At 53.1% G+C, this 27,998-nt stretch overlaps 1 protein-coding gene across 6 annotated transcripts; it reads left to right on the top strand.

The window, feature by feature from the left end:
* Nucleotides 1-121: 121 nt before the first annotated feature.
* On the top strand, nt 122-27,791 carry SEZ6L2 (seizure related 6 homolog like 2). 6 transcript variants are annotated; one of them, XM_004057453.4, is made up of 18 exons: nt 124-757; nt 1,700-1,831; nt 2,563-2,862; nt 3,828-3,967; nt 4,228-4,429; nt 10,974-11,159; nt 11,882-12,050; nt 13,136-13,299; nt 18,863-19,063; nt 20,526-20,664; nt 21,484-21,680; nt 22,003-22,197; nt 25,213-25,404; nt 25,511-25,702; nt 26,207-26,245; nt 26,424-26,541; nt 26,667-26,763; nt 27,222-27,791. In XM_004057453.4, the coding sequence occupies exons 1-18, from the start codon at nt 679-681 to the stop codon at nt 27,249-27,251; spliced, it is 2,772 nt and encodes a 923-aa protein (XP_004057501.1). In that variant the 5' UTR covers nt 124-678; the 3' UTR covers nt 27,252-27,791. The 6 variants fall into 6 exon arrangements, with proteins under 6 accessions (XP_018867314.1, XP_055221730.1, XP_004057501.1 ...); XM_019011769.4 differs by lacking the exon at nt 25,511-25,702 and having other exon boundaries at nt 122-757; XM_055365755.2 differs by lacking the exon at nt 1,700-1,831 and having other exon boundaries at nt 123-757.
* Nucleotides 27,792-27,998: the final 207 nt, after the last annotated feature.

The raw sequence follows: 27,998 nt of genomic DNA, 5'->3' as shown, positions 1-27,998 counted from the left end.
CCTAGGGGCCGCGGGAGTGAGGATTACGGCCCTGGCTCGTATGATCCCTCCCTCCTCCATCTGCACTTCCTCCTCCTCCCTCCCCGTCAAATAAATCCCAGGCCCCTCCCTCCGCCCGTCCCCAGGATCTGACGTGGGCTCGATACCTTTCTCAGCTTCTCCCTCCCGCAGCTCCAGTGCCCGAGCTTCGGCTCTCCCAGTTCCCCAACCCACCCCTTCTCCTCCCCGACAAGCCCCGCTAGAGCCCAGTGGAGACCCCCTCGATCCTCGACCCCACCCTAAACCCCCAGAAGCTGCCTTTCTCCTCCCCAGTCCCCTAGCTTGGGGTCCAGACAGCCCAGTGGACCCAGGCGCCTGAGCAGGAGGGTAACCCAGGCCACCCGGCCCCTTCGGCCCTCTCGGCCCCACCCCCTGCAGCCGGAGCCGCGCCCCCTCCACCACAGAGCCGGGAGAAGAGGACAGAGGAGACTGAGCAAAGGGGGGTGGGCTCCAGGCGACCCCTAGCCCAATTCTGCCCCTCCCTCCCAAGGGGCAGAGAAATTGTCTTTCTTTGCTGACTCCTACGAGGAAAAAAAAAAAAAAAAAAAGAATTAAAGGGAAAGATAAACGGAGACGGAGGAAAGGTGGCAGCCAGATTACTTAGAGAGGCACAGAGGAGAGAGATCGGGGTGAGTCGCCATGGGGACTCCCAGGGCCCAGCACCCGCCGCCTCCCCAGCTGCTGTTCCTAATTCTGCTGAGCTGTCCCTGGATCCAGGGTAAGGACATGAGACTGTGGGGGTGGGCCCCAGGAAGGCGTCCAGCGGGGTCCCCCACCCTCCTTTCTCTTAACATCCTGGGTCTTCCAAGCACATGGGGGAGGGGAGAGGCACAGCTGATGGGGAAGGGGCAAGCCAGAGCTTTCAGGCTTGAACCCGAAGCCCCTTAACCCTCAATATTGAGAAGGCAGAGAAATGAATGAGAGAAGCTTTTAGCAGTGTCTCAGGGGCTAGATCCAAGAAGGAGGGCTGGGAAAGTTGGGGGGATGTCTGCGGAGGCGGCAGAAGCACGGAGGGACCTGGGTGGGAGATGGAGGTGCTGAGAGAGATGCCAGGCGCTGTACACACAAATGTTCTTGGATGAATGGACAAAGACAGATGAGCAGAGGCAGGGCTCAAAGACCAGATTTTCAGTCCCCCACTCTGACCCCCAGCCAGACTCCAGGGAAGGAGGCAGAGACTGCAGAGGACCGGGGGCGGGGGGAGGAAGAGAGAGAGAGAGAAAAGACAGCCACGCTGCAGAGACAGAAACCCAGAGAGAAAGCCAGGCACTGCGGAAGCAAGGGCTGGGAGGTGCGGCCAGACCCTCTGCAGAGCCCCAGGGTTGGGGGGAGATCACCACTGAGGTGAAAGGGAAAGCAGCACCGGCGACCCCTCTGCCTTGCTGGCGCTGTCCAGGGTCCATAAGAGCTAAGGTGTTCAATGAAGGCCCACACAGCCCAGGGAGAAGGGAGAGGGGAGGGGAGAGAAGAGGTGTGGGAGTGGGAGTATGAGGGCAGCTGGGAGCCCCTCCTCCGATCTTGGCCCTCAGTCGAGCCTGGGACCATCTGAGCCTCTGCAGGCCCAGCTGATGGAGGAGGGAGGAAGAGTTCTAGAAAATATCTCTCTGGAGAAGGAAGGGGTGTGGGGAAGTGGAGAAGCTCACACAACTTCACCTCCTAGGTCTGCCCCTGAAGGAGGAGGAGATATTGCCAGAGCCTGGAAGTGAGACCCCCACGGTGGCCTCTGAGGCCCTGGCTGAACTGCTTCATGGGGCCCTGCTGAGGAGGGGCCCAGAGATGGGCTACCTGCCAGGTGAGGCCCCCAGAGTGGCAGGAGTGGCCTAGAGGCAGAGGGAGGGATATGGGCTCAGGGAGATGGGGAGCCAGGCTAGAGAAGAGCAGGCAGAGAGAGACTGCAGAGGAAAGAGCCTGCATTCCTGTGAGATTCAGGGAACACAGAACGAGACTGTCAGAGAAAGTCAAACCTGGGCACAGACAGAACCAGAGAGACAGAGACAGAATGATTAGGCGACGGTCAGACAGAAAAACAGACACATAGAAACAGAGATGGAAATTCAGAGAACCAGACTCAGAGAAATGGTGGAAGACAGAGACAGAGAGAATGAAACACAAAAACTAGTGGATCTCGAATCATGAAATCAGAGTGCAGTCAGAATACTAAACAGGGAAATGGGGAAATAAAGAGTTCCAGAGAGAATGAGACAGAGGAGAGAGGAGATAACCAGAGAGAGAACGTGATCTGAGTGAGGAGGCAGAGAGAGAGGCTCAGGGAGAGGAGTATCAGGGTGGAAGGGGCTGGGTGGAGAGAAGGGACCAGAAGAGAAAGAGGGGGGACTCAGGCTGTGGAAGCCTTGGGAGGAGGTAGGGGCTGGGGTGGGAAAGGGAAAGGTAGAGGGTGCTGTACCTTGTGCGGGAGGCTTTTGTGGTATGGCAGGGGAACCCCTAGCTTCCCTCAGCCCTGCTCCCCACCCAAGGTCCTCCATGTGCTCCTCCTGTGCTCTGACATTCCCTGCACTGTCCCAGGATCTGATCCGGACCCCACGCTAGCCACCCCTCCGGCCGGCCAGACTCTCGCAGTGCCCTCCCTGCCACGGGCCACTGAGCCGGGGACAGGGCCTCTGACAACAGCCGTCACCCCTAACGGGGTCAGGGGGGCAGGCCCCACCGCGCCAGAACTGCTGACCCCGCCCCCAGGAACCACAGCCCCACCCCCACCCAGCCCTGCCTCCCCAGGGCCTCCCCTTGGGCCTGAGGGAGGAGAGGAGGAGACAACGACCACCATCATCACCACGACAACTGTTACCACTACGGTGACCAGCCCAGGTGAGGCGACAGCAAGGGGATGGGGGTGGGAAGACCGGAGAGGTACACGCTGGGGATGGATGGGAGAGAGGCTGCTGGGAACTGTGGAAGGAGTCCTGGGTACAGATGGGAGAATAATAATAACAAAGGTAGCATTTCTGTACCCTTACTATGTACCAGGCAGTGTTCCAATTGTTTCAGCTATATAACAGCTGGGAAAGGGAGTTCTGGCTCAGGTGGGAGAGGGAGCATTGCTTAAAGATGGTGACGGGCATGGTGGCTCTAGCCTGTAATCCCAGCACTTTGGGAGGCCAGGCGGGCGGATCACCTGAGGTCGGGAGTTCGAGACCAGCCTGACCAACATGGAGAAACCCTGTCTCTACTAAAAATACGAAATTAGCCAGCCGTGGTGGCGCATGCCTGTAATCCCAGCTACTCAGAAGGCTGAGGCAGGAGAATTGCTTGAACCCGGGAGGTGGAGGTTGTGGTGAGCTGAGATCCAGCCATTGCACTCTGGCCTAGGCAACAAGAGCAAAACTCCATCTTAAAAAAATAAAAATAAAAAAATAAAAGATGGTGAGGGGGGCACAGCAGCGCACAGCTGTAATCCCAGTGATTTGGGAGGCCAAGGCAGGAGGATAGCTTGAGGCCAGGAGTTTGAGTCCAGCCTGGGAAATGTGGCAAGACCCCATTTCTACAAAAAGTTTTAAAAATTGTCTCAGCATGGTGATGCGCACCTGTGGGCCCAGCTACTCGGGAGGCTGAGGAGGGAGGATCACTTGAGCCCAGGAATTTGAGACTGCAGTGAGCCATGATTGCACCACTGCACTCCAGCCTGGGTGACAGAGCGAGACCCTGTCTCAAAACAAAACAAAAAGATGATGAGAAGTGCTAAGGAGAAGGGAGATGAAGGCCTTCAGAGTTGCTTGGCTGGGAGGGCAAGAGCACAGGCATTCCTTCCATCCCAGCCATTTGTATCTCCTCAGTTCTGTGTAATAACAACATCTCCGAGGGCGAAGGGTATGTGGAGTCTCCAGATCTGGGGAGCCCCGCCAGCCGCACCCTGGGGCTCCTGGACTGCACTTACAGCATCCATGTCTACCCTGGCTACGGCATTGAGATCCAGGTAACTGGACCAAAGCATGTGACTGTGCAGCTTCCAAGCCTTTTCCTCTGGGCTGTGGGTGTGCACGGGTTTGGCCTGGGAGCCAAAGAACCTGTCTGATGACTCAAGTGACCTCAAAAACTCTTTTAGATTTCTACAACTTGGGCAGCAGCATGGTGCCTTTTGGGCTGCTACATACAGGGCAAAGGCACAGGACAGGGGCTTTGGAAGTCAAACACCTGGCTGACTTGCCCTGGCGGGTCTGTGTCTGGCTTCTCTAGGTGCAGACGCTGAACTTGTCACAGGAAGAGGAGCTCCTGGTGCTGGCTGGTGGGGGATCCCCAGGCCTGGCCCCCCGACTCCTGGCCAACTCATCCATGCTTGGAGAAGGACAAGTCCTTAGGAGCCCAACCAACCGGCTGCTTCTGCATTTCCAGAGCCCACGGGTCCCAAGGGGCGGTGGCTTCAGGATCCACTATCAGGGTGAGGAGTTTGAGGGTGCTGCTGGAAGGGCAGGGGCCATACTGCATACACGGGATATCTTTTTTTTTTTTTTTTATTGAGACAGAGTCTTGCTCTGTCGCCCAGACTGGAGGTCAGTGGCGTGATCTCAGCTCACTGCAAGCTCTGCCTCCCAGGTTCACGCCATTCTCCTGCCTCAGCCTCTCAAGTAGCTGGGACTACAGATGCCCGCCACCATGCCCAGCTAATTTTTTGTATTTTTAGTAGAGATGGGATTTCACCGCATTAGCCAGGATGGTCTCGATCTCCTGACTTTGTGATCCACCTGCCTCAGCCTCCCAAAGTGCTGGGATTACAGGCAAGAGCCACTGTGCCCGGCCTATAGAGGGGACATCTTTAAGAACCATCGAAGCACAGGGTGCTGAAGGGGGCTTTTCCTCCTGACTGCGACCCTGGGGGGCAGGGCCCTCAGAGGAGACCCACGCATACTTATCTCACACACTCACAGATCTGTGCACACATCCGAGGGACAATTCATCCATTGAATCCAACAAATGTTTATCAAGTGCTTGCTTCATACCAGGCCCTGTGTTAGCCTTGAAGGAGGAATGAACAAACCAGGTGTAAATCTGGCTTCAACGAGCTCAGAATCTAGGTAGGAAGACAGATGAGTAATCAGGATGGTTATAATTCAAGGAGATAAGGAATATGATGGCGGAAACGCCAGCGGGGGCAGCACATAGCCAAGGGACCTAAATTTCTCCCAAGGAATATGGGGACATCTTCTTGGAGGAGATGATGACTAAGCTGAGACCTGAAGGATAAATTTGCCAGGGAAAGGGTGGGAGGGAGGGAGAGAAGGAGGGAGGCAGATGGCTAAGTGGATGAAAAAGCACACTCCAAGACCCAGAGAGAGAAGACGTGACCCCCAGACGAGGTGAAGGAATTCAGCATGGAAGATAGAATTGTCCTAGCTGCGTGACCTGGGACAAGTTACTTAACTTTTCTGTGCCTCATGATCTCATCTGAAAAATAGGGATCACAATACTTGGTATTATGGGGAAGATCAAATGAATTAATACATGTCAAGTGTTTAAAACAGTGTGTGGCCTGGCGTGGTGGCTCATGCCTATAATCTCAGCACTTTGGGAGGCCAAGGCTAGTGGATCACCTGAGGTCAGGAGTTCAAGACCAGCCTGGCCAACATGGTGAAACCCCATCTCTACTAAAAATACAAAAATTAGCCAGGCATGATGGCAAGCACCTGTAATCCCAGTTACTTGGGAGGCTGAGGCAAGAGAATTGTTTGAACCCAGGAGGCGGAGGTTACATTGAGCTGAGATTGCGCCATTGTACTCCAGGCTAGGTGACAAAAGTGAAACTCTGTCTCAAAAACAAACAAACAAAAACACAAACAGTGTGTGGTACACAGTGAGAGCTCAAAACTGTCAGTCACTGCTATTACTTTCAAAGCACAGAAGGGGGTGAAGGGGAAATGGGCCAGAGACCAGGCTGGGAGGCAGGTCAGATTCAGACCATAAAGAGCCTTATCTGCTTCAGTAAGCAGTCCAGACTACTTCAACCTGCAGGTGTGACAGGGAGATATTTGAATTTTTTTTTTTTTTTTTTTTTTTTGAGACAGAGTCTCACTTTGTTGCCCAGGCTGGAGTGCAGTGGTGATGACCTCAGCTCACTGCAACCTCTGCCTCCCAGCTTCAAATGATTCTCCTGTCTCAGCCTCCCCAGTATCTGGGATTACAGGCACCTGCCACCACGCCTGGCTAATTTTTGTATTTTTAGTAGAGATGGGGTTTCACCATATTGGCCAGGCTGGTCTCGAACTCCTGACCTCAAGTGATCCACCCGCCTTGGCCTCCCAAAGTGCTGGGATTACAGGCATGAGCCACCACGCCAGGCTTCCTAATTTGAATTTTATTTATTTATTTATTTATTTATTTATTTTTTTGAGATGGAGTTTTGCTCTTGTTGCCCAGGCTGGAATGCAATGGCGCAATCTTGGCTCACCGCAGCCTCTGCCTCCCAGGTTCAAGCGATTCTCCTGCCTCAGCCTCCTGAGTAGCTGGGATTACAAGCATGCGCCACCACTCCCGGCTAACTTTGTATTTTTAGTAGAGATGGGGTTTATCCATGTTGGTCAGGCTGGTCTCGAACTCCCGACCTCAGGAAATCCTCCTGCCTTGACCTCCCGAAGTGCTGGGATTACAGGCGTGAGCCATGGTGCCTGGCCTGAAATGTTTTAAGCAGGAAAGTGAAAGCCTCAGATTTGCAACTTAGAAAGATCCTTCTGACTCCTGGGGGCAGGAAAGGGGGGCTGTATTCACGCACGACTGCATTTGTTAGGACCTATGACAGATGACCTGCACATGTGTGTACATCCATGCTTACCTGTGTGTGCAGGAACCTTCCCACAGTACAAGGGTGTGTTCTAGCAGACATGTGTGCATGAGGAAAGGGGCCCAGCCAGTGCCCTGTTCCAGACCCCACTGTCTTCCTATGCTTCGTGGAGACAGACAGAACTGTGTGTCGGGCCAATGCCCCCTTCACATCACCGCATGGCCTTGGCTGGTGTCATGCACTCTGCCCTCCTTGAAAGCTCTGCTGATCGCAGATGCCTTGTGTGCCTCATGCAGGGTACACCCTGAATCCTGTTCTCACGTCCTCTCCAGCCTCTTTTGAGGCCTCTGCTCAGGACCTGCCTTAGGGGCTCATGTGTGCATAGCAAAGGTGCCTATTCATCGGGGGCCAGCAAGCTGGGGGACGTGTATTTGGCAGTAGGGACCTGGTTATTGGGGAGCAAGAGCATTCCTGGAGGGCCTGGGCCAAGTGCTGGATTTCAGATATTGTGAAATCTGAAGATATGGCTCCCCACTGGCTCCTTTAAGCAGCCACTTCCCCAGGGCACTGAAAATAGGACTCCTTAGGCTAAGTGGAACATTTGGGGAAGCAGGACTATTGCACAAATTGGCCTTCATTGCTCAGTCTTCCCTACTTCGCAGCTGCACTGGGTACCTTTGGGACCGAGGCCCTGTTTCAGCCCTTCCCAACCTGCACTAGCTGGGGCCTCTGGTCCAGAGTGGCCTCATTAGCTTCTCTGAAAAGCCAAAGGCTCCTTCACCCCCCACCCCAAGTTCAGTAAACTTTCCCATTACAAAGCCCTTTCACCAACCTTAGTTTCATTTGCTTCTCACAGAAACCCTGAGAGTGGCCATTGTCAGTTCTATCTCTCAAAGGAAGGAAGAGACTCAAAGGTTATGTAGATTGCTCAACCATCTGCACGTTTATTGCAGCCAGACAACAGATCCCCGAGTCCCTGGCTCCCAGTGATTCATTAATTGAGGCTGAGGGGTGGGTGATTAACGTTTTCTCAGCAGCTTCTATGTGCCAGGTGCTTTGCGTGTTTCTTTTATTTAATTTTCAGGCCAATCTTCCCTGATAGGAATTATTATTGCCTTTAATAGGTGAGAGGCCCCTAGAGATGAAGTCACCTGCTCAAAGGCATGTAGTTAGTAAGTTCTGGAGCTAGAACTGGAACTCAGGTCTGCCTGATGACAAATCCAGTGGTCTTTGCACCATTCCATGCTGCCTCTTGGCTGCACCCATTGATCAGCCAGGCTAGCCCTTTTTTTTTTTTTGAGACAGAGTCTCACTCTGCTGCCCAGGCTGGAGTGCAATGGCACAATCTCAGCTCCCTGCAACCTCCGCCCCCTTGGTTCAAGCAATTCTCCTGTCTCAGCCTCCTGAGTAGCTGGCTGGGATTATAGGCGTGTGCCACCATGCCCAGCTAATTTTTTGTATTTTTATTAGAGACAGGGTTTCACCATATTGGCCAGGCTGGTCTGGAACTCCTGACCTCATAGACTAGCCTTTTAGGACACAAAATAAATAAGGCTTGGGCCAGTGTAGACAGTGGTTAGGCCAGGTATGGTGGCTCACGCCTGTAATCCCAGCACTTTGGGAGGCCAAAGTAGGTGGATCACCTGAGGTCAGGAGTTCAAGACCAGCCTGGCCAACATAGTGAAACACTGTCTGTACTGAAAATACCAGCACGGTGGTTCACGCCTGTAATCACAGCACTTTGGGAGGCCGAGGCGGGCAGATCACGAGGTCAGGAGTTCGAGACCAGCCTGACCAACATGGTGAAACACCGTCTCTACTAAAAATACAGAAATTAGCTGGGCATGGTGGCACATGCCTGTAATCCCAGCTACTCAGGAGGCTGAGGCCGGAGAATTGCTTGAACCTGGGAGACGGAGGTTGCAGTGAGCCAAGATTGTGTCACTGCACTCCAGCCTGGGTGACAGAGCAATACTCCGTCTCAAAAAATAATAATAATAAAATAAATAATAATAAAAATACCAAAATTAGCCAGGAGTCATGGCACACGCCTATAACCCCAGCTACTTGGGAGGCTGAGGGAGGAGAATTACTTGAACCCGGGAGGTAAAAGTTGCAATGAGCTGAGATCAAGCCACTGCACTCCAGACTGGGTAACAGAGTGAGACTCTCTCAAAAAAAAAAAGACAATGGTTAATGTGATGACAAAATCATGCATGCAGGACTGTGTATAGGTAAGAGAACAAGTAACTGTTGGAGAGATGTAGAGTCAGGAAGGCTTCCTGGAAGAGGTGGTACATAAGCCCCCCAGTCTGATCTCTTAAAAGATGAGAAAGTAGGGGGAGAGCACAAGCGAAAATATGGAGGTGGAAAATTCAGGTGTCACAAAACTGTGTTGTGTAGGCTATATCGGTCTTGGGAGATCAACCCTGAACCTGGAATGTGCTGGGCTGCATTTAACTGTGGAAGGGGCTTGAATGTCAAACTAAAGCATTCAGACTTGATTCTGTTGGGCATGGGCAGCCATTCCCAAAGCTACCATTTATTGAAACCACTTTGTTCTAGAAGGTTGTTCTTATGTTCATCTCAGTAGACAATGGACTCCTGAGGACAAGGCCTGGGTCTTTTTCCTGACCTCAGGTGATCCACCCGCCTCAGCCTCCCAAAGTGCTAGGATTACAGGTGTGAGCCACTGTGCCTTTAAAGACTATTTTGTCTTTAAAGATCTTAATACTCAGTGGCCTGTAAATGAATCCCCCAGTGAAAGTGAAGTCAGGAGGTCTGAAGAGATCAGGAGTTCGAGACCACCCTGGCCAACATGGTAAAATCCCATCTCTACTAAAAATACAAAAATTAGCTAGGCATGGTCGCACACACCTGTAATCCCAGCTACTTGGGAGGCTGAGGCAGGAGAATCGCTTGAACCCAGGAGACGGAGGTTGCAGTGAGCCGAGATTGCATGCCATTGCACTCCAGCCTGGGCAACAGAGTGAGACTTCTCCTCAAAAACAAAAACAAAAACAAAAAAAATAAAGACAAAATAGTCAAATTTCCTCAACAAGTTTCATGTTTGCTTGAGGCCAGGAGTTCAAGACCAGCCTGGGCAACATACTGAGATGTCATCTCTACAAAAAATTTAAAAATTAGCGGGGCATGGTGGCACAAACCTGTAGTCCCAGCTACTTGGGAGGCTGGGTCAGGAGGATTGCTTGAGGCCAGGAGTTCAAGGTTCCAGTGAGCTATGATCACACCACTGCACTCCAGCCTGGGCAACAGAGTGAGACCCTGTCTCAAAAAAAAAAAAAAAAAGAAAAGAAGTTTCAAGTGGTTCTTCTGGATGGAAGCTGAGGAGCTGAGGGTATACCACAGGGCACCTTGGTGGAAGAAAGGCTGTGTGTGTGGAGGGAAGAAAAATCAAAAGAGACATTTAATAACTTGGAGCCTCAGTGTTCACACCTGCAAAACAGGTCACATAATCTTTTTTTTTTTTTTGAGACAGAGTTTTGCTCTTGTCACCCAGGCTGGAGTGCAATGGGACGATCTCGGCTCACTGCAACCTTTGCCTCCTGGGTTCAAGTGATTCTCCTGCCTCAGCCTCCCAAGTAGCTGGGATTACAGGCACCCACCACCACGCCTGGCTAATTTTCGTATTTTTTAGAGACGGGGTTTTACCATGTTGGCCAGGCTGGTCTCGAACTCCTGACTTAGTGATCCACCTGCCTCGGCCTCCAAAAGTGCTGGGATTACAGGCATGAGCCAGCATGCCTAGCCAGGTCACATAATCTTTGTCTGCTGACCTCAAAATCTCTGTGTGGACTCACTTTGGGAGCTGAACAAGCTCTGCAAATACTGTCTGTTATTAGAGCTGGATGAAGTTCAGAGTAGTTCATTGATTTGCCTGAAGTCACACAACAAATGAGTAGCGGGGTCCAGAATAACTTGTTTGAACCTCAGATACCTCATCTATAAAATGGGGGCCAACGAGGGTGAATTACAATGAGTGGGGGAGATAAGGGATGTTGGAATTTCCTGTTCGTGAGGCAAGGTGCCTGTGTGAGGAGCTCTTATTTCTCGGTATGTACACCAGTATGGAGCCAGTGTGTGCCCCTGGAAGGTTGGCCTGAAAGGAGAGGGGGGAAGTGCTGGGGGATCAGTACGGCAGGGTGGCATGGGAAAGTGAGCCCTGCTACCCGCTGTCTGTCTGGTGCAGCCTACCTCCTGAGCTGTGGCTTCCCTCCCCGGCCGGCCCATGGGGACGTGAGTGTGACGGACCTGCACCCTGGGGGCACTGCCACCTTTCACTGTGATTCGGGCTACCAGCTGCAGGGAGAGGAGACCCTCATCTGCCTCAATGGCACCCGGCCATCCTGGAACGGTGAAACCCCCAGCTGCATGGGTGAGTCTCCTGCCACAGTGGGTGGGGCATCTGTTCTGGGAACCCCATTGGGAGGGTCCTATCTCGGGGGTGTCCAGGTGTCCACCTTTGGGGAAAACCCATTCTGAAGGGGTGTTTACCCTGAGGAGTCCCCATCCTGGGGTCTGCAGCCAGAGCTCTTTGTGTGGAGGGTCTCTCTCCTTGGGGTTTCTCCATCCTTGGGTGGTCTCCATCTCGGGGTGTCCCACTGGAGATTTTATTTTGGAAGTCACCATTCTGGAGGTCCCTTCTGGGGTAGTGTCCTCATCCTAGAGGAAGCCATTTTTAGGGTTCACGTCCAGAGGGCTTCTATCCTAGAGAGCCTCTTACTGGGATTCCCATCCCGTGGTGTCTTCACTCTGAAAGTCCTGTCCTGAAGATTTCCCAGCTGAGGCTTTGAATTTTAGGGATCCTTGTAACTCCCCATCCTAGAGTATCCGCAGCTGGAGAGTCTTCATTTTAGTGGTGTCTCCATCCTAGGAGGTGTCAATCCTGGGGTTCTCCCATACCGGGGCTGGTTTCTCTCCTGGCTCATGCCTGGAGAAGGTCCCGTCCTCTGGAGTGACTCCATGGGACAGAGGCCAGCCCTGGGCCGGGTCCCAGCCAAACGTGTGAATGCAACAGTTCTGAAAACGGGCCGAGGCCCCAAGGAGAAGGACAGTTCACCTCAGGCTGGCCTTAACGTACCCCTCCTCTGCCCACAGCATCCTGTGGTGGCACCATCCACAATGCCACCCTGGGCCGCATCGTGTCCCCAGAGCCTGGGGGAGCCGTAGGGCCCAACCTCACCTGCCGTTGGGTCATTGAAGCAGCTGAGGGGCGCCGGCTGCACCTGCACTTTGAGAGGGTCTCGCTGGATGAGGACAATGACCGGTAAGGGTCTGGGTCTTGGGTCAGAAGTCCCCACCTTGGCCGGGCATGGTGGCTCATGCCTGTAATCCCAGTACTTTGGGAGGCCGAGGCAGGCGGATCACAAGGTCAGGAGATCGAGTCCATCCTGGCTAACACGGTGAAACCCCATCTCTACTAAAAATACAAAAAAAAAAAAAAAAAAAAATTAGCCGGGCGTGGTGGTGGGCACCTGTAGTCCCAGCTACTCGGGAGGCTGAGGCAGGAGAATGGCGTGAACCCGGGAGGTGGAGCTTGCAGTGAGCCAAGATCGCACCACTGCACTCCATCCTGGGCGACAGAATGAGACTCCGTCTCAAAAAAAAAAAAAAAAAGAAGTCCCCACCTCAGGGAAGTAGGGAGGCTAAGTGGGGACTTGGACACAGCTGGGGTGGATCCTGGTTGAGATATGCATCACAGTTTAGTCCTAAGCCTTTTTTTTTTTTTTTGGAGACAGAGTTTCACTCTTGTTGCCCAGGCTGGAGTGCAGTGCCGCAGTCTTGGCTTACCGCAACCTCTGCCTCCCGGGTTCAAGTGATTCTCCTGCCTCAGCCTCCTGATTAGCTGGGATTACAGGCATGCACCACCATGCCTGGCTAATTTTTGTATTTTTAGTAAACATGGGGTTTTACCATGTTGGCCAGCCTGGTCTTGAACTCCTTGACTTCAGGTGATCCACCCGTCTTGGCTTCCCAAAGTGCTGGGATGACAGGTGTGAGCTGAGCCACCATGCCTGGTCAAGCATCTGCTATCTTCATCATCATTATCATCCTTTACCTAGCAACTTGGTATCTCAGCCCTGCCACTACTTGCTCTGTGACCTTGGACAGGTTACTTGATCTTTCTATGCCCTAATATCCTCATCTATAAAATAAGGGATAATAATAGTGTCTGACTCAAGAGTTCTTGTGAAAATTAAATGAGATAGAACGTGTAAGGGCTTAGAAGAGTGCGTGGCATATAGTTATGTGTGATGATAACAGCTATAAAAATAAGTTAGGAAAGCAGGCAAGGGGTGAGGCAGCTTGTGAGGGAGATTGAGCTCCTGGTCACGTTTCTGTCCATCCCAGGCTGATGGTGCGCTCAGGGGGCAGCCCCCTATCCCCCGTGATCTATGATTCGGACATGGACGATGTCCCCGAGCGGGGTCTCATCAGTGACGCCCAGTCCCTCTACGTGGAGCTGCTGTCAGAGACACCTGCCAATCCCCTGCTGTTAAGCCTCCGATTTGAAGGTAAGTGACCCACTCCCCCACCGGACCCCAACCGCCACACCTTCCCCTCTTCCTGACACCAAGCATAGTCGGAAGCACAAACTCTATGCCTGTTCATCTCCGTGCTGGGTTTCTTGAAACGTGACTCGCTTCCCTGCCCCAAAACTGCAAGGATCTCTTCTAGGGACCCCTTCTCCTTCCCCCAGGCAGTCTTCTCTGTTTAAGCTTCATGAATGTCTGGATCCAGGTACATAGCCCAGAGACCAGTTATCTCAGTATCTCGGTTCTTTCCTCTGTGCTGGCTTCATTCTCACGCAGGCTTTCCCTGTGTGATGGACATAGCTGCCGACTTACATACCACCAACTTAATTTTTATTTTATTTATTTATTTATTTATTTATTTATTTATTTATTTATTTTTTTGAGACGAGTCTCTCTCTGTCACCCAGGCTGGAATGCAGTGGCGCGATCTCAGCTCACTGCAAGCTCTGCCTCCCGGGTTCACGCCATTCTCCTGCCTCAGCCTCCTGAGTAGCTGGGACGACAGGCACCCGCCACCGCGCCCAACTAATTTTTTTGTATTTTTAGTAGAGACGGGGTTTCACCGTGTTAGCCAGGATGGACTCGATCTCCTGACCTTGTGATCCGCCTGCCTCGGCCGCCCAAAGTGCTGGGATTACAGGAGCGAGCCACCGCGCCCGGCCTTTATTTATTTTGAGACGGAGTTTTGCTCTTGTTGCCCAGGCTGGGGTGCAATGGCGTGATCTCGGCTCACCGCAACCTCTGCCTCCCGGGTTCAAGCGATTTTCCTGCCTCAGCCTCCCGAGTAGCTGGGATTACAGGCATGCACCACCACGCCCAGCTAATTTTGTATTTTTAGTAAAAATGGGGTTTCTCCACGTTGGTCAGGCTGGTCTGGAACTCCCGACTTCAGGTGATCTGCCCGCCTCCGCCTCCCAAAGTGTTGGGATTACAGGCGTGAGCCACTGCGCCTGACAGTTTTTAATTTTTATTTATTTTTATTTATTTATTTATTTTGAGACAGAGTTCCTCTCTGTCGCCCAGGCTGGAGTGCAGTGGCGCGATCTCAGCTCACTGCAGCCCCCCTCCTCCAGGTTCAAGCGATTCTCATTCCTTAGCCTCCCGAGTAGCTGGGATTACAGGCATGCATCACCACGCCCAGCTAATTTTTGTGTTTTTAGTAGAGACGGGGTTTCACCATGTTGCCCAGGCTGGTCTTGAACTCCTGGGCTCAAGTGATTCGCCCATGTGGGACTCCCAAAGTGCCAGGATTACAGGCGTAAGCCACCTCCTCCAGCCCATACCACCAACCGAGTAACCTCATCAGAGAGAACACTCATATATTTCCGGAGAGCTCAGCAAAAATGCCAGGAGAGGCGTTCATTGACCTGACTAAGATCCTGGTTGGCCTTAGCCTGAGCCAATCACTGAGCTAGGAGAGGGGAGTATTGGGATTGGCTAATCTGCCTCACGTGGCCTTCCCTGGTGGGCTCCAACTTAACCTAGTGGACTGGGAGTGGGGAAGGCCTGCGTCCCAAAATTAAAATTGGGATGCTGTTACCAGAAGAAGAGGAATGAATGTGAAGGGGTAGAAACAAGGAAGTGATCATGGAGGAAGAGGCATTTGACCTTGGCCTTAAAGGATAGAGGGTATTATTATTATTATTATTATTATTATTATTGAAATAGGTCTTGCTTTGTCGCCCAGGCCATAGTGCGGTGGCCCGATCATGGTTCACTGCAACCTCAACCTCCTGGGCTCAAGTGATCCTCCTGCCTCAGCCTCCCTAGTAGCTGGGACCACAAGCGTTCGGCACCATGCCTGGGTAATTTTTACATTTTTTGTAGAGACGGCATCTCACTATGTTGCCCAGGCTGGTCTCCAACTACTGAGCTGAAGTGATCCTCCCACCTCGGCCTCTCAAAGTGCTAGGATTACAGGCGTGAGCCACCCTGCCCAGCCAACAGAGGATATTTTAAAAGAGGAAGATTGAGGCCAGTTGTGGTGACTCGTGTCTCTAATCCCAGTACTTTGGGAGGCCAAGGTGGGATGATTGCTTGAGGCCAGGAGTTTGAGAACCAGTCTGAGCAACATAGTGAGATCCTGTGTCTACAAATTAAAAAAAAGTAATAATTATCCAGGTGTGGTGGCACACACCTCTAGTCCCAGCTACGTGGAAGGTTGAGGTGGGAGGATCACTTGAACCCCACTTGAACCCCAGAGGTTGCAGTGAGCTATGATTGCACCACTGCGCTCCAGCTTGGGCAACAGAGCAAGACCCTGTCAAAAAAAAAGAAGAAAAGAAAAGGAAAGGGAGGAACTTTGAGAAACAGCAAGTAGGGAAATGCCTGGTATGTCTGGGAAACAGAATTTCATTGTGGCTGAAACAGAGGAGTTGTATAAACAGTAGCAAGAGAGAGACCAAAAAGATGAAATGCTTAGAGATAGGAGGGTCTAGTGTTTGATATGAATCATGGGAGAAATGGAATTGGCACTCGGCTGTGATGGATGGTTAGGATTTGGACATGATACCTTGCAGGTTAAGTAACAGTGAAATAGAACAGTGGATCTGCAAAAATCAATTGCGGGATAGATTCTGGGAGTGTTAAAGTGCAAACAGCACAGATTTTTTACTGAAAATAGCAAGTTGTGAGTCCTGACTCCAGAGTTGTAGGCCACTGCTGTTCTATGAGTTTAAGATTCTTTACTGTGGCCAGGCACAGTGGCTCACGCCTGTAATCCCAGCACTTTGGGAGGCTAAGATGGGAGGATCACTTGAGCCTGGGAGTTGGAGACCAGCCTGGGCAACATAGCAAGACCTTTGTCTCTACAAAACAAAACAAAACAAAAAATTAGCCAGGTGTGGTGGTGCACACTTGTGGTCCCAGCTGCTTGGGAGGCTGAGGCAGGAGGATCGCTTGAGCTCGGGAGGTCAAGGCTGCTGTGAGTTGTGATCCCACCATTGCACGCTCCAGCCTAGGTGACAGAGCAAGGCCCTGTCTCGTTTTTTTCTTTTTTTTTTTTTTGAGATGGAGTTTCGCTCTTGTCACCCAGGCTGGAGTGCAATGGCGCAATCTCGGCTCACTGCAACCTCCGCCTTCCGGGTTCAAGTGGTTCTCCTGCCTCAGCCTCCTGAGTAGCTGGGATTACAGGCATGTACCACCACGCCCAGCTAATTTTTGTGTTTTTAGTAGAGACGGAGTTTCACCATGGTGGTCAGGCTGGTCTCGAACTCCTGACATCAGGTGATTCACCTGCCTCAGCCTCCCAAAGTGGGGGGATTACAGGTGTGAGCCACTGCATCTGGCCTCATTTTTAAAAATAAATAAAATAACCCGGGCACAGTGGCTCATGCCTGTAATCTCCGTATTTTGGGAGGCTGAGGCAGGTGGATCACTTGAGCCCAGGAGTTTGAAACCAGCCTGGGCACCATGGCAAAGCCCCATTTCTACTAAAAACACAGAAATTAGCCAGGTGTGGTAGTACGTGCCTGTAATCCCAGCTACTCAGGAGGCTGAGACATGAGAATTGCTTGAACCTGGGAAGCCGAGGTTGCAGTGAAGTGAGATCATGCCACTGCACTCCAGCCTGGGCGACAGAACGAGACTCAGTCTCAAAAAATAAAAAATAAAATATTAAAATAAAATTAAAAATCTCAAAAAAAAAAAAAAAAAAAAAAAGGCCAGGTATGGTGGCTCACGCCTATAATCCCAGCACTTTGGGAGGCTGAGGCGGGTGGATCACCTGAGGTCAGGTGTTCGAGACCAGCCTGGCCAACATGGTAAAACCCCATCTCTACTAAAAAAATACAAAAATTAGCCGGGGGTGGTTGTGGGTGCCTGTAATCCCAGCTACTCGGGAGGCTGAGGCAGGAGAATCACTTGAACCTGGGAGGCAGAGGTTGCAGTGAGCCGAGATCACACCATTGCACTCCAGCCTGGGCAACAAGAGCGAAACTCCATCCCAAAAAAAAAAAAAGAAGAAGAATTCCTCATTGGTATCATAGGCACCTAAATCTTAACTTACAGGGAGTTTTGCAGCTAAGATCCGATCAGGTGGGCAGAAACTCAAATGCTCTACAAATGTTCACTTTTGCTGACTTGAAGTAAAAACTGAGTAGTTTTTACATTAGCTGAAATTTTGGGTTTCAGCAACAGCATGGATGATCAGAATCCAACTGTTATTTCTGAGGAGAGAATACACCTACACCAGCCAGTTCTCTGAACGCACCCCTCCCCTTACCCGCTATCTCTGCTGTTTCCAGAGCCAAGTATCTGTGGCTGGGAATCAAACCATCTGGGTTTGAGACCTGCTTTTGCCATTGTCTTTTGTGTGACCTGGAGCAAGTGGCTTTTTGGTCTATGGACCTCCGCTCTGTAGAATGGTGGCTGGGATTTGGCTAGCTCAGTGGCTTCCCTCCAGAGGCCAGGGAGGCAATATAAATATGTGAATGAGGAGTGTTAGAACTTTTTTTGACAGTCTGGAGAGTGAATGCTAAACTCAGTGGCATGCAGTTTTTAAAAACCCACCAATGCCAGGGCAATGGCTCATACCTGTAATCCCAGCACTTTGGGAGGCCGAGGCCAGCGGATCACCTGAGGTCAGGAGTTCGAGACCAGCCTAAGTAACATGGTGAAACTCCATCTCTACAGAAAAAAAAAAAAAATCAGAAAATGAGCTGCTGGGTGGGGTGTGCATGCTTGTAGTCCCAGCTACCAGAGAGGCTGAGGTGGGAGGATCGCTTGAGCCTAGAAGATCCAGGCTGCAATGAGCTGTGATCACACCACTGCACTCCAGCCTGGGCAACAGAGTGAGACCCTGTCTCTAAAAAACAAAAAAAAACAAAAAAAAAAACCCAGGCTGGGTGCAGTGACTCATGTCTGTAATCCCAGCATTTTGGGAGGCTGATGCAGGCAGATCACTCGAGGCCAGGAGTTCAAGACCAGCCTAGCCAACATGGTGAAACCCCTGTCTCTACTAAGAATACAAAAATTGGCCAGGCACTGTGGCTCATGCCTGTAATCCCAGCACTTTGGGAGGCCGAGGCAGGCAGATCATCTGAGGTCGGGAGTTTGAGACCAGCCTGATCAACCTGGAGAAACCCCGTCTCTACTAAAAATACAAAAAATTAGCCAGGCGTAGTAGCACATGCCTATAATCCCAGCTACTCAGGAAGCTGAGGCAGGAGAATCGCTTGAACCCAGGAGGCGGAGGTTGCGGTGAGCCAAGATCGTGCCATTGCACTCCAGTCTGGGCAACAAGTGTGAAATTCCATCTCAAAAAAAAAAAAAAAAATAGCTGGGCATGGTGGTGCACGCCTGCAATCCCAGCTACCTGGGAGGCTGAGGCATGAGAATTGCTTGAACCTGGGAGTCAGAGGCTGCAGTGAGCCAAGGTTGTACCACTGCACTCCAGCCTGGGCGACAGCACAAGACTGTTTAAAAAAAAAAAAAAAAAGCCCAGTGAGTGGCCAAACAACACCCCAATTCAGCCCACATCCCCAGTTTAAGATCCCTTGAGGCCTGTCCTAATGCTTAATTGTTATGACTGACTCCTTCCCAGCCTTTGAGGAGGATCGCTGCTTCGCCCCCTTCCTGGCACATGGAAATGTCACTACTACGGACCCTGAGTATCGCCCAGGGGCACTGGCAACCTTCTCGTGCCTCCCAGGATATGCCCTGGAACCCCCTGGGCCCCCCAATGCCATCGAATGTGTGGATCCCACAGAACCCCACTGGAACGACACAGAGCCGGCCTGCAAAGGTGAGCCTTCCTTGTCGCAGGCATGTCCTTCAGTCCATGTTGCCCCCTGAACTGGGGATCCCAGCAAGGCCATTCAGAAAGGAAGGCTGCACATCCAGACTTAATCGACCCAAGCCTTGGGTAAATCCCTGTCCCTTCAGAGGCTGTTTTCTTAGCTGAATAACTGCTGGGCTTGTTACTGAATGCAGGGGTCACAAACCCAAATGTCTTCAAGAGCGAGAACTGCTGTTGGGTTAAGTCACAGATTGGGCAGGCTGGAGAGTGGGCAGGGTTTGTTAAGAGCAGGACTGGATATTGAACACAACAGGACCTAGATGCGGCAAGAAACAGGTAGATCATGGCTGGGCACGGTGGCTCACGCCTGTAATACCAGCACTATGGGAGGCTGAGGCGGGCAGATCACCTGAGGTCGGGAGTTCGAGACCAGCCTGATCAACATGGAGAAACCCTGTCTCTACTTAAAATACAAAATTAGCTGGGCGTGGTGATGCATGCCTGTAATCCCAGCTACTCAGGAGGCTGAGGCAGGAGAATCGCTTGAACCCGGGAGGCGGAGGTTGCGGTGAGCCGAGATCGCAGCACTGCACTCCAGCCTGGGCAAGAAGTGTGAAACTCCGTCTCAAAAAAAAAAAAAAAAAAAAAAAGGAAAGAAAGAAAGAAGGAAAAAAGAAACAGGTGGATAAAGCCGGGAGCGGTGTCTCACGCCTGTAATCCCAACACTCTGGGAGGCTCAGGCAGGCAGATCACCTGAGGTCAGGAGTTGGAGACCAGCCTGGTCAATAGAGTGAAACCCCGTCTCTACTAAAAATACAAAAATTAGCCGGGCATGGTAGTGCATGCCTGTAATCCCAGCTACTTGGGAGGCTGAGGCAGGAGAATCGCTTGAGTCTGCAAGGTGGAGATTGCAGTGAGCCGGGATTGCGCCACTGCACTCCAGCCTGGGTGACAGAGTGAGACTCTGTCTAAAAAAATAAAAATAGGGGCTGGGCATGGTGGCTCACGCCTGTAATCCCAGCACTTTGGGAGGCCAAGGCGGGCAGATCACGAGGTCAGGAGATCGAGACCATTCTGGCTAACACCGTAAAACCCCGTCTCTACTAAAAATACAAAAAAAAAAAAAAAAGAAAAAAGAAAAAAAAAATAGGGCGTGGTGGCAGCGCCTGTAGTCCCAGCTACTCGGGAGGCTGAGGCAGGAGAATGGCGTGAACCAGGGAGGCAGAGCTTGCAGTGAGCCAAGATCGCGCCACTGCACTCCAGCCTGGGGGACAGAGAGACTCCGTCTCAAAAAAAATTAAAAAATAAATAAATAAATAAAATAAAAGAATAAAAGAAACAGGTGGATCATAGGTAATAGGAAACAAGCGAGGTGATGTGGTGCACGCATCACGAGTGGTGAGGACTGTGGAGAAATGGAGACAGCATGCCCGCCTGGGTCCTGAACCTGACACCCCTTTTTCCCTAGCCATGTGTGGAGGGGAGCTGTCGGAACCAGCTGGCGTGGTCCTCTCTCCCGACTGGCCCCAGAGCTATAGCCCGGGCCAAGACTGCGTGTGGGGCCTGCACGTCCAGGAAGAGAAGCGCATCTTGCTCCAAGTTGAGATGTATGTTTGGGTCCTGCAGAGGGTGCGACGGGTGTAGGCTCAGCAAAGTGTGGTATGCCAGTGCAGTAGCCTGCATTCTGAGCCTGTCTGGCTCTTGCGTATCTATCCAGAATTCGGTGGATAGGCTGGTGCACTAAGGGTACAGGATAGACGTGAGAGAGCTGGGCTCAAATCACATATTAGCCAGGCAACCTCGGACAAATAAATAGGGCAATGCAGCCTTCCTTAGGGGCCACTGTGAACAAGGGGCTCTGGCCTGGTGCCTCTCACTCTTTGGAGGTTTCTGAGGCTTCCCCTGGAGCTATTTCCACGGACACAGACCCAAACTGTTGCGTTAACACCAGCAAGTTGGGGAGGTCTGGGGAGAATCCAGTGAGCTGAATTCGTATGAGAGTGTCATGAGATGGCACAGAAGCTGAAGTGGGCGTGGCTTCAAAGCAGGTACTCAGGCGGGGCCTAGAGTTGTGTAGGGTGGTAGCGAATTTGGTCTGTGATTGGCCAGAGCTGGAGTTGGGCTAGGCTGTGGATCCCATGGTGATGGAGGAGGGAGTGGACAGTGGGCGGAGTTAGTAATGAGAAAGCTTAGGGATTGGGTAGTAGGACATGGGAGGAGCCATAGAATAGGGGAACCCTGATGCACTAGCATAGGAGAAACCATGGTTGGTCAAAACGGAGGCGGCGCCAGATCTGGGATAGGAGAATATGGGCGGGGCTGAAGAGTAGGAGGGGCTACCAACGAGCAGAGTTGAGGATGGGGCAGAGCTGGATGGGAGGGGCCAGTCGCAGCCCCGCCCCATTGCCTGGTCTCACCCCCTGCAGATTGAATGTGCGGGAAGGGGACATGCTGACGCTGTTCGACGGGGACGGTCCCAGCGCCCGAGTCTTGGCCCAGCTGCGGGGACCTCAACCGCGCCGCCGCCTTCTCTCCTCTGGGCCCGACCTCACACTGCAGTTTCAGGCACCGCCCGGGCCCCCAAATCCAGGCCTGGGCCAGGGCTTCGTATTGCACTTCAAAGGTACTGAGGGATAGAGTCCCGGGATGGGCAGGGGTCGGGCAGGCCAGAGATCCCGGGAGGTGGCCGGTCGTGGTGGCTCACGCCTGTTATCCCGGGGCCTTGGGAGGCCGAGGCAGGAGGATCGTCTGAAGCCAGGAGGTTGAGGCTGCAGTGAGCTATGCTTGTACCACTGTAATCCAGCCTGGGCGACAGGAAACCCTGTCTCTAACAGAGAGAGAGAGAGAGACAGATCCCGGGAGGGGGCACAGAGCAAAGCCTCCGAGGCTGGAAGGGAGCCCGCAGTTAAAACGCAGCCTCCAAACTCGCCTTCCCTACCCTGCAGAGGTCCCGAGGAACGACACGTGCCCCGAGCTGCCACCTCCGGAGTGGGGCTGGAGGACGGCATCCCACGGGGACCTGATCCGGGGCACGGTGCTCACCTACCAGTGCGAGCCTGGCTACGAGCTGCTAGGCTCCGACATTCTCACTTGCCAGTGGGACCTGTCTTGGAGCGCCGCGCCGCCCGCCTGCCAAAAGAGTGAGCCGGCCCCGCCCGCGTCCCCTCGGCCCCGCCCCTTCCCTGTGGGCTCGGTCCTCGGCCTGTCCTGTCCCGACCCCCGTGCTTCCTGGGTTCCATCCCTTCGCTCGGGGTCCTTCCTGGATCTTCTTCAAGGCCTGCCCCCATGCCCTTTAGTTCTCACTCCTCCGCCCGGTTCCCCGAAACTGTCCCCTCTGGGTCTCCCTCTCATTTTCTCCGGGCTGCATCCCTCTTTCTTGCACCGACCTGGGCTCGGTCCCTGTTTCCTCGTCTCATGGCCCCGCCCCGTCCCCTCCTGACCCCTCCTCTGCGGCATCTGAGTTTGGCCCCTAAAAGGGCTGCGACCAGGTTCCCACTGGGCTCCCCGCGTCCACACTTGGCTCCACCTTCCTGTCCTACGCCCCGCCCCAATCCCGCAGTCCTCTCAGTTGAAATTGTAGGGAGCCACTTTGCTAGGACCAAGGCTTGTCAGAGCACTTGGTTTATTTGAATGCCATCATTGAAGCCCCGTGCTGGGTTGGGGTTAGGCGAAGGGGGTTCAAGCCCCTCCATACTCTTATGGAGCTCGCAGTCTGGGAGGGATACGCAGGGTGGTGATCACTGGGTGACTTTGGGCGAGGCACTTAGCATTTCTGAGGCTTGGTTTCCCCATCGGCGAAGTAGGACTGAGGTTGTGAAGCGCAGATGGAAAGTTCACAGGGTGCATGCTGCCCTGGGCGTGGCGAAGGGCTGTGGGGAGAGCAGTGGGCTAATTTTCTCAGGGCTGGGGCAGGAGATTTCACAGAGGAGGTGACATTTAAAGGAGCTGGGAGTGTGTATCTTTTAGAAGAGCAGAAAGGGCCAGGTGCGGTGGATCACCTGAGGTCTGGAGTTCGAGACCAGCCTGGCCAACATGGCGAAACCCCGTCTCTACTAAAAATAAAAAACAATCTGGGCATGGTGGCATACGCCTGTAATCCCAGATACTCAGGAGGCTGAGGAAGGAGAATCGCTTGAACCTGGGAGGTGGAGGTTGCAGTAAGCTGAGATTGTGCCATTGCATTCCATCCTGCGCCAGGGGAGTGATACTCCATCTCAAAAAAAAAAGAAAGAAAGAAAGAAAAAGAAAATTGAAGAGCAGAAAGGAATGGCAGCTGGTTACTTTCTCCAAATTTTAGGAAGCCAGCCCCAAGGACATGGGGCTGTAGTTCCATGTGGCATCTGGAAGCAATGGTGGGACCAAGGGGAGAAGCTTCAGGTAGCCAGATTTGGGCTGGACAAAGCTCCCCGCCCCTGGAAGGGTTCACAGGATATCAGGCCTGGATGGGGCTGAGAGTTCGGCTGGCCCTGCTGCCTCGGGCTCAGGAGGGAACCTGCCCAAGGCAGCAGATTGAGCCTGAAGGTGTGCCAGGACCCACATCTCTGAGTCCCTGTCCAGTGCTCCATGGCTGTGACCCTGGGTAGATTCTGGCTCTGCCACTCGCTGGCTGAATGACCATGGGCCAAGTCCTTTGACCGCCCTGAGCCCTGGGCTCCAAGGGAGATGACAGTGACATCGGCCTCTCAGGATAATCAGGATTAAATATTATGTTTGTGCCAGGTGTGGTGGCTCACATCTGAAATTGCAGTGCTTTGGAAGGCCAAGGTGGGAGGATCACTTGAGCCCAGGAGATTGAGAACAGCCTGGGCAACATAGTGAGACCCTGTCTCTACAAATAATAAAAAATATAGCCAGGCATGGTGGTATATGCCTGTAGTCCCAGCTACTCAGAAGGCTGTGGTGCGAGAATTGCTTAAGCCCAGGAGTTTGAGGCTGCAGTGAGCCGTGATCTCACCACTGCACTCCAGCTTGAGTGACAGAGCAAGTTCTCGTCTCCAAAACAAAGAATTATATTTGGGGCCAGCCGTGGTGGCTCACACCTGTAATCCCAGCACTGGTGGAGGCTGAGGTGGGTGGATCACCTGAGGTCACGAGTTCGAGACCAGCCTGGCCAACATGGCGAAACCCTGTCTATACTAAAAATACAAAAATTAGCTGGGCATGGTAGCGAATGCCTGTAATCGCAGCTACTTGGGAGGCTGAGGCAGGAGAATCTCTTGAGTCCAGAAGGCAGAGGTTGCAGTGAGCCGAGATGCGCCACTGCACTCCAGCCTGGGCGACAGAGCGAGACTCCCATCTCAAAAAAAAAAAAAAAACAAAAACAAAAACAAAACAAGCACACACACACAAAGAATTATATTTGTTTGTAAAACATTTAGCAGGGTACGTAGCTCAGGCTTATATACAAGAAATGGCTATGATTATGATTCCTTCACAACAGGGTTGTAAACTCAAATGCCTGAAGGCAGGCAGTGTATGTGAGTGAACTGGGCTGGGCATAATGAGAATACTGGGGACAGGAGAGCTGGGCCCCCTCTAAAGAGGGCAGCTGCTGTTCCACAGACTACAAGCCATGTTGGGCTCACCCTGCTGGGATTTGGCTAGTATGCTCTGGTATGGTGGTTAAATATTTTGAATTTCACCTCAGGATAGGGGCTTGGGGTTTCCCCAAGCAAACTATTTACTAAACGAAGCCTGAAATATAACATACGTTGAATTTTGAAAAAAATTAAGCCTGTCATTCTGGCCTGAAAATAGATGCACTGCATTTTAAGTTTTTCTAATTCATGCTCTCTTCCTTCTGAGGAATTGGTGGGAAGTGCGTGTGTGTGCAGAGGTGTTCAGAGGAAACAGCCTGAGGCTCAGGCCTCTCCCAGCCCTAAGCTTCTGGGAGATTTTCTTTTATTTTTTTTAGACTGGGTCTCACTCTGTCACCCAGGCTGGAGTGCAGTAGCGCGGTCACCATTCACTGCAGCCTCGACCTGCTGGGTTCGAGCGATCATCCCGCCTCCAAATCCTGAGTAGCTGGAACCACAGGAGTGCGCCACCACTCCTGGCTAATTTTTCAATTTTTTGTAGAGATGGGGTCTCTCTGTGTTGCCCAGGCTGATCTTTGAAGGCCCTCGCTCCCCCTGACCTTTTTCTTCTGCCACCAGTCATGACTTGTGCTGACCCTGGCGAGATTGCCAATGGGCACCGCACCGCCTCGGACGCCGGCTTCCCCGTTGGCTCCCACGTCCAGTACCGCTGCCTGCCAGGGTACAGCCTCGAGGGGGCAGCCATGCTCACCTGCTACAGCCGGGACACAGGCACACCCAAGTGGAGCGATAGGGTCCCCAAATGCGCCTGTGAGTCTGGGGCACACCCTGGGAGGGTGGCTGGGTAGCCCTGGGAGAGCCCGTCTGCCCCGTGCGCAGTAGTGCAGCTGGCACGTGACTGGCATGCTCCCCGCAGTGAAGTACGAGCCGTGCCTGAACCCAGGGGTTCCCGAGAATGGCTACCAGACGCTGTACAAGCACCACTACCAGGCGGGCGAGTCTCTGCGCTTCTTCTGCTATGAGGGCTTTGAGCTTATCGGCGAGGTCACCATCACCTGTGTGCCCGGCCACCCCTCCCAGTGGACCAGCCAGCCCCCACTCTGCAAAGGTGCCTGGCCAGACAGGGCAGGAGGGGCACACCAGTGTCCGGGAAGTGACAGGGCTGGGAGAGTCAGGTAGCACATTTGAGACCAATGGGCGACCCCACAGAGCTCCCGGTTCTCCTCCTGTGGCCTCGTGTCCTCACGGGTGTGTCCAGAAGCCCTGGGTCGTGTGAGGTCATGGGATTGGCTCAGGGGTGTAGTAGAGGGGACCTTGGCTTGGAAGTCCCTTGCTGTCTCTGAATAGGCCTCAGTTTCCCTATCTCTGACAAGTTCTAGTTTGGCTCAGACTGTCCAGGAACCCTGACTTTTTAGGGGTCTGGAGAAAGAGGACAAAGGCCCTGTGCTGGTCACTCCTCTCTCTTCCCCACAAAGGGAGAGAGAAAGTTGAGGTTGAGCAGAGGGCAGAGAGAACCAGGCTGTCCAGCCCAGCCCCACTGGGCTCCCGGCCCCTCCCAGCCTCCTCCCCTCCCTGGCTCAGACCCCATCCCCTCCCCCTCCTCTCCCTGCAGTTGCCTATGAGGAGCTCCTGGACAACCGAAAACTGGAAGGTCAGTGAGAGCACAGGTGGAGACCCAGGCTGGCCAGGTCGGGAGGGCAAGGCAGAGGCTGGGGCAGGAGGCCAGGCCTTGGAGGGATGAAGCCCAGGGTTTGAGGCCCAGGGCAGGAGGCTGGGAGAGCCCAGGACCGGGCCCAGCCACAGCTCACCGGCCTCTCCTCCTCCTGTAGTGACCCAGACCACAGATCCATCACGGCAGCTGGAAGGGGGGAACCTGGCCCTGGCCATCCTGCTGCCTCTAGGCTTGGTCATTGTCCTCGGCAGTGGCGTTTACATCTACTACACCAAGTAAGTAGCCTGCTTGGGGACTGCCGGCCAGGGCAGACGTCTTGCGGGCCTGGCACTGGAGCCTGGGTCAGGGGAGCTCAGCGGCTTACCTGTTGATAAGCTCTTCTGTCCTCTCCCTTTCCCAGGCTTCAGGGAAAGTCCCTTTTCGGCTTCTCGGGCTCCCACTCCTACAGCCCCATCACCGTGGAGTCGGACTTCAGCAACCCGCTGTATGAAGCTGGGGTAAGCACCTCGCCTGCCCCTGAAGAGCCACCACTTGGCTCTCCCAGGACTCCATAACCTTCTCGCAAGGTCTCTGGAATCTCTGTCTTGGGAATTTCAAACTCAGCTGCCCCCAGAGGCCATGTCAATGAGCACAGCAAGCCATGTGTATACAATAGGGAGTGGTGAGGACTGTGGCTAAGTGGAGGACTTGTGCCCCATCTCAAGAATACGGCTCTACCCCATAGTCGAAACTGAGGCACAATTGGCAGATCTTCCAATTATTCAAGACAAGCCAGAAATTCAGATTTTTGTGTCATTTTACGACACTGTAGGATGAACCAAACACATTCACTGGCCCCCCAGCCCCCAGAGGTCAATGTTACTTTAAAACCCAGGATCGTTGCCCCTCCTCCCATTCGGCTGCCTCTTCCACCCCTATCAGACTCCAACAACTGACCTGATCTCTCTGTCTTCAGGATACGCGGGAATATGAAGTTTCCATCTGAACCCCAAGACTACAGCTGCAGGACCCAGGACGCCCCTCCCCTCCTCATTCGGGCAGAGGCAAATACGGGACCCGGTCTCTGCCTCCTGGCTGCCCTCCTCCCTGGCTGTGTAAATAGTCTCCCTATCCCACGAGGGGGCTTTGATGGCCCTGGAGATCCTACAGTAAATAAACCAGCATCCTGCTGCCCAAAGCCTCCTCTTCCCAGTTGCCAAACGAGGGGCCTGCCCCCCGCCCTACCGGCTTTTGGATTCTGGGAGGGGAACTCTGCCTCCCTGCAAATCTTGCAGCCCCTCCTGCCCAGGGCACCCCTCAAGGACTGCCCCCGATAGCTCTACTGTTCCCTTGGCCACGAAGGTGCCCCCCTCCCAGATGCCCTGGCCCTAGGCCTGACTCCGGCCAGGAGGGTCAGAAGAAGGACAAAGGGGAGAGCTGGGACAAGGCCTTGCCCCCTTCCTGCCATCTCCCCAACCCACAGTCTCTCCACCTTTGCTTCTGAATTCTTGTTTTTGAGCAATAAACAGAAAATCACCACTTGTAATTGGGCCGGTGGAGTGTGGGGAGGTGGTCACCGAGCACTGGACCACTTCTCTGGAGAGAGGGCTGGGGAAAGGGGAACAATTTGAAGAAAAAAAAAAAAAAGGGAAATGCGAAAATGGGAGGAGGGCAGTGTCCGGGGGCCTGGCCTGAGGTAAAAAAGCCTGGCTTTAGTCTCAGCCTCTGTGAAGCCCTCCCTGCAACCAGCCTC

The sequence above is a fragment of the Gorilla gorilla genome, chromosome 18, assembly GCF_029281585.2.
Source record: "Gorilla gorilla gorilla isolate KB3781 chromosome 18, NHGRI_mGorGor1-v2.1_pri, whole genome shotgun sequence".
Taxonomy (NCBI): domain Eukaryota; kingdom Metazoa; phylum Chordata; class Mammalia; order Primates; family Hominidae; genus Gorilla; species Gorilla gorilla.
Note: the sequence above shows the minus strand (reverse complement) of the source record. Positions and strands in the feature narration are given on the sequence as shown.